The following is a 12,647-nucleotide window of genomic DNA, read 5'->3' as shown; positions in this document are numbered from 1 at the left end:
CTTTGTGGCAGTTTCTTGGATTTGGGCTTGTTTTAAGAATGGGTGGCAGAGTCTGAGGGAGTCCTGAGGGTACTTTCACCTGCTCAGAAATTTCAGTCTTTGCCATTCCAGCTGCCCTCAATCAGGAGTATTGGCACATCAGAAAACTGCTTTTCTCCTGAGTTTTCTCACTCTGTCCTTGACTCTTATATGAAGCAGAGTGAAAAGCTGATCAATCTAAACCAGCAATGTCTTTATTAAAAATAGTGTTACAAACCATGCTCTTTTTCCCATTGCAGGAAAACTTACCTGTACTTACAGAAGAGATTACAAACAGAAGAAAAATGAAATTTTCAGCCAGAAACGAGGAGGTAGGTAGAGCCATTCTTCAGGATTTTCAATTCTCTGGATGGATACCTGTGAAGAAAGAATATCAAGCAAATGTCACTTTTTTTTTTTCCCCCCCCCCAGCTCATGCAAAAACCATTCACAGCACAAAAAAGGTTATATACAGCTTTATGCCAGGCAACTTCCACTCCCATTCAGCTCTATGGCTGAGAACACTTTCATGCCGCTTCAGGATCAGACTGAACAGAGCAAGAAACCATGGGCAGCTCCTTACCCTTTGTTTGGTTTAGGATAAACCCACTTGGAAATCCAAATAGACACTCAGAAAGCAACCTCCAGATGTAGCCAAAATGCCTTAGGAATGCAGTATAAACACAGCCAGTGTCAAGACTCTCTAGGGCTGCATATTCACATGTGCAAAAAAGTAATGAAACACAACAGAGAAAGCGTTTGCAGAGTGACAAATTTTCACGAAGTAAGCCTTCAGTGGCACCTCTCTCCCCCGTACTACCCCCACATTTTTAGCAATGGTGTTTTGTGCACCCCCAAGATAAACCATACACTCACACTTCCAATCTGAAGCATGCAGTTTCTTAGATTTCAGATCCAAGAAAACACTGTCTATTTAATACGCCAGCCCAGAATTTTCTTGCAAAAGCAAAAGCTGCTTTTGAAACCAGTCTACCTAATGTTTTCATTTCTTTAGTAGCCAACCCCCAGCAAAAACAAACAAGCAGTGTCATGAAAGTCAAAGTTAGAATTAATGTGATTCTCTCCAGCCTCCGGTGATTGATTTTGCAGCTCTGCCCCATGCTCATGACAATTTATTGACATGTATATTCACACTGAAGCAAGGACACCCACTTCTGTATTCATAAGGCACTGTTTAAAATTCACATGTAGTCCTTGGAGCCATTAGGTTTTATCATGTAAGCCAGTATCTGAGGAATATTGAAGAAATTTATTTGTAGCTGTCATGTCACATCACAATGATGAAATAGGATAAATGTATGCATCACATAGCTTAGACACAAAAAAAGCAACTGAAAAAAACTCCAGGGTGCCCCAATTTCTTTAGGGCAAAAAGCACATGTTACTTTTCATGTCACTTGTTAATATAAACCAAACAAAAAAACATGAGAAAAAGATATGCAAGAAGCCAGGATTTAGTCTGGAGCAAATTTTACAGTGTATGTATGCAAAACACATGTCTCTACTTTTCATAAAGGTGATAGCTTGAAGTACAAGTATACGTTCAAACTACATGTAATCCAATGATTGTATTAAAAATAGCATTAGAACCAGATTTGCCAGGAAATATTCCAGCAGGAAAATGTTTGCTTGTTTTGGTATAGTGTATTTGACAGCTGTGAGCTCTGGAAACAGCATAGACTCAGGGCTTGGTACAGTCTATCAGGTGCTGAAATGCTGTTACAGAACAGTAGAAAAGAGGAATGCACTTAGTAATGCTATAACTTTGAATGATATACATTATCAGAGAGCAATACCGTCGCCATGGAATTTGCGCCAGAACCAAGCTGCCTGTGTCTGACATTTTAACAGCATTAACCATCAATGTGTGATAAGCCAGGGCTCTTTTAAAGGAACATTATTAGAGGTATGCCCAAAGTACAGCAGTCACCATTAAAATGTCAAGATATATTAGTGATTATTACACAGCCTAATCTGCAAGCCTAATCACTAGATTCTGCTTTAATGATAATGGAAAAACTAAACAAGTGGTAATACCACAGGATGGTCATTGCAGATAAACAGTGTTTCTTATAGCATGGACACAGCTGTGTGTTAGTGTTGCACAAAGCCAGATTCTAACTGGTAAGGTACTGGTCATAAAATACATTCAGATGATATAAGAGTTCTCAGAAACAAAAAGAAGCAACTGATTTTTTGACAGTGATGGCATGCATTTGCTCTCCTGTTGCTTCTTGGAGCATCTCAGAGGAGCTGAGGAGCTCAAACTCAGAGGAGCATCTCTGCTCCATCCAGTTCATGATCTTGTTTCTTACAGTAACCTGTAACAAACTGGTAGGAAATTGGTTTAAGAAATTTCACAGTCTTTGCTTTCTTTAGAGCCAAGAACTGTACAGTATTCACCATCAGGCTGTGCAAAATGGCTTCTGGTATTACATCCCCAGTTGCTCACTGGGGACTGCTTCCCTGATTACATCCATCTTCAACAGCAAAGATCACAACAAGCAATCACACTGGAAAGTCATGGCATCTCTGGAGTCACCAGCTGTATGCCAGGCTCCAATGTTTTTGTAGTGTCTGATGGGCCAAAGAATATCCTGCTTATTTTGTGACTGAGGTAGGGCGTTTGATTCTGCTCGCAGCAAGCCCGAGTTCATTGCAGTGTTAGTATTAACTGGCACTCGAGTTGGAAAGGCTGAGAGTCAAGAGGGCCAAGAGGATCCGACTCCTCTGATTCAGCTCTGACTAACACGCTGCTGGAAAAATGCTGCTCGGAGGATAATCTCAGGAATTTTCCTTCAAAGGCTCTCAGTTAAGCATCTTTCCCAAATATTAGACACAAACAGCCACATGTTTGATTTTACTGTTAAATATAAGAGCAGGAAGAGATAGCGACTCTTTTCATTAATGTCTCCTGCTGGAGGGGACACGGGAGCGGTTATCTCCTGCCAGCCAGCCGTTTCGTTAGCTCAGCGCTCAGAGCCGCGTGGGGATACAGCAATACACTACATTTCACTTGAACAGGCGCCACGTGGCTGACTTCAGCTCTGATGTAACCAGCAATGTCAACAAATCTCCCTGCAGAATCAGGCCCTTTGAGAGCATAAAGGCCATACAAGTGTCCTCCTAAGTCTATCATCTCCAACATTTCTCAAATACCATCTGTGACTCCTCTCCTGGGTGAGAAAAGCTTTTTCATCCAGCCATTAAAAGCTGCCTGGCAATGGCAAGTGGGACTCATATCCCTGGATCTGGCAAGGCAGACTTTCTGAAATGATTCCCAGCTGCTGGATCTTTCCAAAAAAGTGAACAATAGCAGCAGATAATGCTAAAAGTAGATGCAGGAAACCATTAGTCCTCAGCTGGCTGCTACTGCAGGTGTCAGCAGCGATACTGTACTAGAAAGTGCACTACATAGACAGGAATCCCTATTCACCGCCCTCCCTGCGGTTTTAATGCTGGAGGCAACACAAAGCAGACAATCCTGAAAGCAAAACAGCAAATAAATGCTCTGAGGAAGCTGGACTGTCACAGGCATCATGGTGGGGTCACACGGACACCCCAAATCCCAGTGGCAGAGCAGAGCTCTCCTGGGAGGCACAGCCAGCCATGCAGAAACACACACCAGGCTCCGACCTTGACTTGCCACCTTGCATGACTGGGCCAACCACCTAAGCCTGGCACCAAAATTTTTAAAATGTTACTTCTGATATTGGGTGCTTTTTAAGACTGGCTTGAAACACCTTGGAAGATGCACCTTCAGCATCTGCTGAAGATGAGGCTCTTTTCTGCTATGTCAAGCAGGGCATAATGGGGGCATTAACCATCCATTACAAAGATGGCAAGGATGGGAGAAAATCAGCAGCTATCCTATCTCCCCTGAAAAAGGTGTCAAACCTGATGGCTACTACTGCTGCTACAGCCCAGCCAGAGAGACCACAGACCTGTGCAGGGGCAAGGCCAGGATCCAGAGCCATCCCCGGAGAATAACAGGAAAAGCTCACATGGAAAAGGCGCCTTTTAGCCTGATGGAAAGTGAACTCTCAGCAGACACTAATTTACACTGGTACTTAAAGATGACCTGTGAGTAAAATCTGTGTTCCCCAGGGACCATCTCTGCAAGGTGAGATGCTCCAGGAGACCCTGAGGGGTGACAGGGCCATGATGCACCCCTTCTGCTCAAGGTAGCCAAACCTGGACCCTCCCACTGCCACAGCTGATGCTGCGGTTTTAGTTGTGTCATGGCTAGATCTGAAGCCTTGCTATATGTTTCCTCATTCATAAGCAAAGAAGCCAACATCGATTTGGAAACTGATTCCTGAGAGAAGGAGGAACTGTTTAATTAGCCCTCTGCTACCTTCTTGCTGACATTGCATGGCAGTGACTGCCCTCACCCCACTGAGGGAATTTTGCATTTTAGCCCCAGCTGGGAAGATGGATTTGAGGAGCAGATTTGTCTTTCTGACCCAAGGACGTGCCAGTTCTTGCTACAGTGACATTCCTGTGCAGGGGGAGACTTCGCACACCCAGCCACAGCACAGCTGAAGCCTTCAGACAGCCTTACAAATAAACAAATGCATTTCTAGGGTCACTAATGAAAATGCTTTCCCAGTCCCAGAGCATGACAGCAGCGTAGCTGCCTCTGCTCTTCATCTTGATCTTGTGCTTGCCATTCAGTCATTCGCTGCTCTATTTTACTAGCAAGTAGAGGAGGATTAAACTCAGCAACAGACTTCACTTCTCAATGAAATCCATACTGGAGTCAAAAGCAGCACTCTGACTTTTTTCCCAATGAACCTTGGTTTCTTATATATTTATCTAATAACTTTTCATACAAGGAAGGAGGTTCTGCTCACGTATTCCATATATAAACATCACTGCAAGTTCCTTGATTCCTGATGTTCATAAAAACAAATTCTGAATGAGGAGGAGGAGTTAGAGGAAATTTTAACAATTAATAAATTAAAGGAAACTAAGGTGTTTGCAAATTTATTGTAATATTGGCAAACTATTTTGAAACAGAAATAAAAGGGGGAAAGCGAGTTATTTTAAAGATACATTTTTTTTCAGAATTCACTTTTTTTTTTCCAGAGGCTGACAGACCTTGAAAAGGAAAGGAAGCCATTTCTGGCTCAGCTAAAACAAAACCATTTGCAATTCACACCACTCCACCCATCCGAGGCTGACTGACTCCCAGTTTCACATGCTTTCGAAGTGCTCAGCATTTCACTGAATTAAACCCTCATCCATCGCATGAAATTTTCAAAGCATCAAAGTGGTGGGAAGCTGAGACCCATTTGCTGAGGTTCAAGGTGCACTAACTTTGCTGTGCCTGCTGAGAGTAACTCAGTCCATAGCCAAGCTAATGTTTTCAGGGAGTGCCAGAGCTACTGTGTTCCCCCTGCAGAAATGCTCTGGGGATAACCAGGACAGCTGTGTGTCCTGAATGCATCAGATCTACTGAACATGCCTGGATTAGCTGCAGGTCCACGAGGACACGCACAGTCAGTGTGGACTCCAGCATGCAGGTGGAGATCCTCCTGCCCAGGAAATCCCCGGCAGGAATACAACAGCTTCCCACAAACACAACGCCCATGCGACACTTACCCCCGCAGCTTCACACACACAGACTTCTGGTGCATGCCAGGTTAGCAGGAGCCTTTGGAATCACCATCTCAAATGTCCCAAGGATCCGTGGAGGAACTGTACCCTCTGCAGAGTGTCCTTGGTTTTGAAGCCTTTTTTTCTCTCCCAAGGTAAAAAAAGTGTGTGCAGCGGCTGAAAAGGATCACAGCATCCTGAATCCTCTTCAAACTGCAGCTTTTAACTAACCAAATAACTGCATCAGGATGTAAATATTTTTCTTTTTGCTTTTGTGGTACTTTACTGTTTGCATCTGGCTCGCCACAGCTCCACGCCTTCCTCTCCAGGACATTTGCCATTTGCTCTCCTTCTGGGGGGGGGAGGAGGAATAGACATTTTTCAGAGGTTTAGGCACATTCCTCTCCTTCCTTCACCAGGCTCTTCCTTTGCCAATTATTTAGTCTGAGCCTGGACTTAGAGCTCTGCAAAGTTTTATTATGATCCAAGGTCTGGACCTGTCACAGATTATCAAATAAATGTCCAAGCTAAAAGCTTGCTCTGTAAGTACTTGTTCCAACGTTGGGTTTACGCTTACAAGCCAAAAACATCTTGCGTTTCTTCCTCTGCACGGCCTCAGAAATCATAACAATTAGGTACTAACAGGAGTTCAAAAGGACTTCAGGGAGCTTCTTAGAGGGTCAGCCCAGACACTCAGGCTTTTGTACCACTTCTCATCTCCACCGAGGACATCAGTCTCCATCACTCCCCGCAGGAGCCAGCACATGTCCATGATGTCCTGTGCATCACTCTTTATCTTACCTTTACTAAGCAGCATCAGTGATTTCTTCACACTTTCTAGGAAGCCAGGACCCCTTCCCTGGCCAAACCCAACTCACACCTCTCCCACAGGGTGTGGGGATGGAGCCATGGTCTCCTTGTCTGCCTATAAACATTTCAGGTGTCCTCTCACCCCACATCCAAGGACAACCAGGCAATATGTGTCCGATGGAGGCACGTGTCCCAGCCAAGGAGTTCAGCCCTGCTCAGAGGCACAGTATCAGCTGGCCAGCGCGCGGATGCCAGAGCGACTAACTCACCAGGGAGCAAAAGTCTGGCCAACAAAACACTAACCTTTTCCTGTAGCAACTTGTTTCTGGCCATTTCTGAGAATTCCAAAGAAACGACGGGACATTAGTAACAAAGCTTTCACCTACCTGTTTGAGTAACCCGTATGACAAAGACATGGATAGTCTGAAATCGCCCGTCCCTTCACTGCTGTCGCCAAGTAACATCATGTTCAAACTAAAAAGAGTCTGTCATCATTTCAGGGCAACTCTGTACTTAAACTGTAGTCAGTGAGGTCATGAGTTGTTTCTCAGTTTGCATACAAAGCTCTGTTTTTGTCTTTACTTCAAAAAGCAGCAGCATGAACAAAAAATCAAAGAGAATTAGCCACTAATACTGGCAGTATTTCCGTCCTCAATGGGAGCAGAAAATCAATACGAGCATTGTCTGAAAGGGACGCAAGCACATACTTTATCCTGGGATTTATTCCTGCAGGTCTTCAATTAAATGTTCGTATCAGTTGGACAAACATCATTTCACCAGTCATTAGGTACAGATAGAAACGCATTTATAACTCCTTGTTGTACCCTATATAGTCAGTTTGATTAGAAGATATTATTGTAAGATCACTGCATGCTTACAAGCAGATGTTACTGAGTTCACCTAGGATGCCACAGCAGATGGACAGACATTAATGGAGGGAAAACAGGACTGAAGGACTGAATTCCCTACCTCTGCTGAATTTCATCTGTTTCCCTGGATGCTGCTAAAATCTCCACGACAAAGTTCACTTCCAGTCCCTGTAATACCAGAGAGCAGATTCTTGCCTTTAAAACTTACCTTCAGATACCGAATCGTAGATATGTTGAAACACTTCTCCTGGGGAAGGGCAGCCCACAGGCTTTTCCTATTCTGCCCTGTGAGGCACTGTTTGAAAAATAAAGCTCTACCACAGTGGGTAAGATGACAATATATTTATTAGTTATAAAATATACAAGTGAACACCATCGGTTTGGTACAAGCCTGTAAAAACAAGAGCAGGTTTTGGTGACAGCAGCAGGCTTTGCCTGGCTGGTGTTGCCCCAGTGATGCTAATCCCGTGGTGCCACAGCCTCTACAGAGATGTGCTCCGAGTGGTTCTGAGAAAAAGCGAATTTTAGCGACTCATCATCATTAGCTGGACATTGATATTCTTTCAGCTTCAAGGGAACATAATGCTGTAGAGAAGCCGCTTTCTGATAACCAGCATGATTAAGGACTTTAATCCAGGAGGGTTTGGCTTGTCCTTTATAGCCAAGCATGGCAAAACTCCCTGAAAAACAGACACAAAGAGAGTGACCCTCTGGATGGGTCAGTTCACTTATTAGCAGCACAGCACGGACACCCTCCACACATCACAGAAAATTCATAGCCCTTCTTTTTTTCCTTGGATTAAAATAACAGAACATTTAAGAGAGAAAAAGGGTGATGAAAGAGGAAAGGAGCCTCGCTGAAGCCATAACCACACTGTATCACAGATCTGCAAGTGTTTCAATAAGCTAAGATAGATTCCCAGATATCACTTAGCAGGAATATTGTTTTACTCTTTATTTTTAAATAAGACCGATACTTTTTCATATTTGACTACATGAAAATGGTTAGGCGCTTCGAATCCTCATTTTATTAGTTTACATCAGTTTCTTCCTGTTATGCCTAAACTATCCCCCATGTCGACTCTGCTCTGGTCCTCTGCTGTCACAAAGTACAAAGGCATTATGTATTCTTCCATTTTAATAATAATGTCTTGTGTTTATATTATGCTTTTCATTGCAAAGTCTCCCAAGGCTATTTGCAGCTAGTTGGATCGAGACTATTCCTGTAAACACTTCTAATTTAAATAAGGTTTTGCAAAACCAGGCAACAAGACCCTAAATCCTGATCCTGCAGGGGTCAAGAGGATTGGGGCTTTTCTGCATTATCCCTGGCAGAAGCAATATGCACTTGGCAGAAATGCTCCAGCCTGCCCTGAAATACAGCCCCTCCAGCACGGACCAGTCCTGCGTGGGATCACTTTTGAAGCTGTGAAGTCAAATAGTGCGCATACCTGCATCAGCGGGAGCAAGCTCATGAAGCAGAACATAATTACCCAGACTGGAAATCAGGGCAGACATGTGGGTGAACACCCTTGCCCTTAGGAAAAGCAAAACAGGGGCGGCACATGACCGGTCAGCAGCAGCTTAGTCCCACTGCCAGACACCAGCGTCCCAACGAAGTGGCAGGGCAAGGAGATGGCCACCAGTCAGCATGTCCCCAGGATGGTGGCGGCCCCGCTTGCTGCTTTTTGTGCCCCAGGAGTAGTCGAGGCTGGAGGCTGAATCGAGTTCCCAAAACAACCTGGAAGTGCTGCGCCCAAGAGAGCGGCACAGGTGGGTCAGGGAACAAAGTTTGACAAAACAAAATAAAGATTGCTTTTTAATCAAAAAATTCCTTTCAAAAGTATCCAGGGCTTTGACGAAAGAATGACGCAATGAAATTTCAGGATAAAAACAAAAAAGAAATACTCAAATTTTTACTTTTGAAAAGAGAAAAGAAAAAAAACAGCTTCTCGGGAATCAAACAAGCACCGAAGTTGAATCACTGTCTCTGTTGTAAAGACTATGCCATCATCCCTTGGAATGGTCATAGCTTTGAAACTTGAACCAGAAATTGATATAAATTTCAGTAAAGCAGTACGGAAAAAAAATCCCCAAACACCCAAGAAAAAAAAAGAAGCTGGAAATACAGCCAATTCTCCATCTGATCTCGGCTTGAGAGACTGCAAATGAAATCTGCATCAAGCTGGCTGGTTGTTTTCCTGATTTCCTTATCACACAAATTATTTATCCAAACCTGGACTCAATAGCCCCTAGCTTTCCAGTAGGAAAGCCAGCACGGATTTCCTGGACCAATGATACCAAGGTAAAACTGTAGTAAGAACTTTCCAAAACTGGTAATTTCACCTTCCTTCCATACAAAAAAATAAATAGCTCCTATTTCACTTCAGGCTGTTTTCTTTTTCATCAACTTTTCAGTTTATGATTGTTTTTCCTTGCAAAGCAGTTGAATTTTAGAGATGTAATCTTTATCAAATTATTCTTTTTTGTTTGTTTGTTACAAAACCAAGCCCCTTTTAGGATGAAAAATTTGTGGCATGCAGCTTCTCACCGGTGAGGTAGGGTCAAAACCCCAAAATAACTCTCCTACTTCTCACCATGCCTCAGCCAAGAGGTTTCCACTCGGCTACCCTGGCACATTGTGGTAGGAAATATATTGATAAGCACTATATATATATGTGTACATTTTTGGTAGGGAAACACACCAGTAATTCTTAAGCAAAAGAAACATGGTAGAATAAATATGTTTACCTTCCTTGTGGAAGACAATAGGCTTTGCTGAACCTAACGTGGTAAAAACAGGCATTTCGGAGCTCCCCACCATGTCTGCAATACCTCTAGAGCACACGAGAACAAGTGATCTGAAAAGAAGGACAGTAATTACTGCACAACTGCAAAACATTACTTCATTGGGAATCTGCAAGACCTTTAAGCTCCAACTCAGAAAAGTGTTTAAGAGCTTGCTTAACTTTAAGAACATGCTTAAATCCCTTTGATTTCAATCACACATAAGCTTTCCTAAGTTTAAGCCTCTGTTTAAATGTTCTTAAATTAAACCTGTGCTTCACGTGGAATCAAAAGAAGCACAAATGACTGCTTGTGAGTGCATCCCTTACAGGAACATGACACTCAGCCGCAGAAGAAATTCAGTTCCTGTACAGCCCTGAGACTCTGAAGCCATCCATATCCTGGGTCTGATTTTCAGTCAGGCCTCAGTCTGGCTTTAGTCCTCACAGATGTGCTTTCAGCCCCCAGTAAATTGTACCTGCAATGAATTACAGGTTGCACAACTGGTTGCATTTAGCTGAATGCCTAGACTTGCAAAATACACATCCTACCAGAAAATCAAACTGAATGTCCAGGCATCGTACGGATATATGTCACTTCATGCATGTTTGATACACATACACACTCGTGCATAAATCCAGATGTAATAACTCAGGAGTGTTCAAACCTTTGGTCATGAACTGCTCAGAAACGTCTTGGACTGAAAATCTGTTTTCTGGTTATTTGACCTGCTTCTGCCAGCAGCCAAGAATTTATCTATAAATCTCTGTTGTTCCATGTTTATGTGGCGACACATAAAACCACAAGGAATGTGGGACAGACACAAACAGAGATGATCCAGACCACTGCCAGGACACATGCAAGGTAACAGAGCCCGCAGGCAAGCAGGTCTATTCATTGGCTCGCCCAAGAAAAGTCCGACTGGAAAATCTGGCACACCTATGATTTTCATGTCACAAGAGGCAAAAACAATCAGTAAGACTAAACACAAACCAACTCATTTCAGAAATGGAAAACTGAATCATCGGCTGCCAGGAAACTGCTGGACACCGGGATAGTTGCACAGGATTGCAAATGTCATTGCAAGGACCTTATCTACTCCATGCTGGAAAATGAATGGTTAATTTAGAAGGAATTGACAGTTTTCCAGAAAACCTGTTTCTGTCTGCTCTAATCTGTGCAATCCTGGGAGAGAGATGCTGCTTCTTTTATTATCTGGGTGGTATTTGGGATTTGTACATATTTAATCTGTGCCAGATTTCTTCAGAGCACAGGTTTGCTTATGAAAGTAGGTGATTTTCCCTTCTTTGTCTATCAGACACGGGTTACTACATGAACTGGTCTCTCAGCAGTTTTCTTACCTCTCTTTTATAAATGTTTGAACATAATCAGTTATTGCACTGGCAGCGTTTTCACCAGTAACTGTGCCAAAGTGCCTCCTACTCACGACTGCTCCTGAACATGCATCTAGCACCATGAAGAATATCCCACGCCTATTGAACAGGAAAACTGTGTCATTTATCTGCAACAAAAAACAGGTAGGTTTTATGGAGGGAGGCTGAGGAGTTTCAGACTCTGATTATGCTTCTCCATAACGGAGTTACAAGCAAGGAAAATATCAAGGGTGTACACCCTATAATTTTAAATGTATAATTAGTACAGATGAAGTGACATCACTGATAGATGGTCAGTGGCAAGAGGAAGCAAAACCCTAAGTTTACAATGGGGTACAAAAACATGAGAAATGAGATCATCAGCATCTTTTGTGTATTAGGAGGATACATTTGGGAAGCCGAGAATCCTGGGAGTAAAATGCTTAGCTCAGTCTTAACACAGCTTCTTTCCATGTGGGGCAAATTACTGTCACTTGGCAAAGCAGATTTGACCACGGAGCAAGGGAGAGGTGCTGAGACAGCAGATGGAGGAGTAGAGGCGACACATGGGGTTGTCAGGGGTTTTTTTTTGTTTTCCCTCAAAATGTAAATATCAGAACCAAAATATTCCTTCTTGGTAGGGCTGCCCCAGTGCTTCAAAGAAGTTGTTGCACAAGTGTCTCCTACTCTCCTCCGTTCCTACAGCAAAGGCTCTTTCCCCAGGTTACACCTCTCAGGATGTGCCACGATATTTGCTTTTAGAAAGGCAAAGGCTCTCTGAGGTGCTGGGCACTGGTGCATCTCCCCAGCATCCCTGGGGCCCAGCCTGGGAGGACACAACCTCCACCAAGGAGAGCAACAGCATGTCCAGTTCAGGCTCTCAGAAAGCTGAGCCCGGGATACACAACACGCCACTGTAATCCACATAGTCGTCCAAAACCCGCAGGCACCAGGGAGCTCAGATACATCCCAACAATCTGAGACATGTGAATGCCTCCAGGGAATTGTAGGGCCAGACTGAAGGAGGGAGCCAAGTGTTAAGAAGTGGCTTCTGCAAGATGTCGGATGATGCTGAATGCAATAGGGGGGTCAAGGGTAAGGGAAACATGAATGTTCAGGCCATGGGTGGGCAGAGGGGAGTGAGGAGGAGCAAAGACAGACTAAATCT

The 12,647-nt window shown here is 43.6% G+C and overlaps 2 protein-coding genes across 6 annotated transcripts in view; both read right to left on the bottom strand.

The window, feature by feature from the left end:
• CEMIP (cell migration inducing hyaluronidase 1) overlaps positions 1–12,647 on the bottom strand; it is a 114,365-nt gene that overhangs the window by 55,951 nt on the left and 45,767 nt on the right. For 3 of the 5 annotated variants that reach the window (XM_074880217.1, XM_074880216.1, XM_074880213.1), the window contains exon 2: positions 289–396. In XM_074880217.1, the coding sequence (XP_074736318.1) occupies positions 289–364 (76 nt within the window). In that variant the 5' untranslated portion in view covers positions 365–396. Of the gene's footprint in view, positions 1–288; positions 397–5,646; positions 6,223–7,419; positions 7,487–12,647 lie in introns of those variants that run through there. The other 2 variants (XM_074880215.1, XM_074880214.1) reach the window with 2 other exon arrangements.
• The window catches only part of LOC141948050 (cell surface hyaluronidase CEMIP2-like), a 55,114-nt gene continuing 50,113 nt past the window's right edge, over positions 7,647–12,647 (bottom strand). Inside the window, exons 22-24 of the mRNA XM_074880014.1 lie at positions 11,468–11,628; positions 10,071–10,180; positions 7,647–7,999 (exon numbers count right to left, since the gene is read on the bottom strand). Of these exons, the coding sequence (XP_074736115.1) occupies positions 7,779–7,999; positions 10,071–10,180; positions 11,468–11,628 (492 nt within the window). The 3' untranslated portion in view covers positions 7,647–7,778. The remainder of the gene's footprint in view (positions 8,000–10,070; positions 10,181–11,467; positions 11,629–12,647) is intronic.

This window comes from Strix uralensis, chromosome 11 (genome assembly GCF_047716275.1).
Source record: "Strix uralensis isolate ZFMK-TIS-50842 chromosome 11, bStrUra1, whole genome shotgun sequence".
Lineage (NCBI taxonomy): Eukaryota > Metazoa > Chordata > Aves > Strigiformes > Strigidae > Strix > Strix uralensis.
This window is presented reverse-complemented; position numbering and strand designations above follow the sequence as displayed.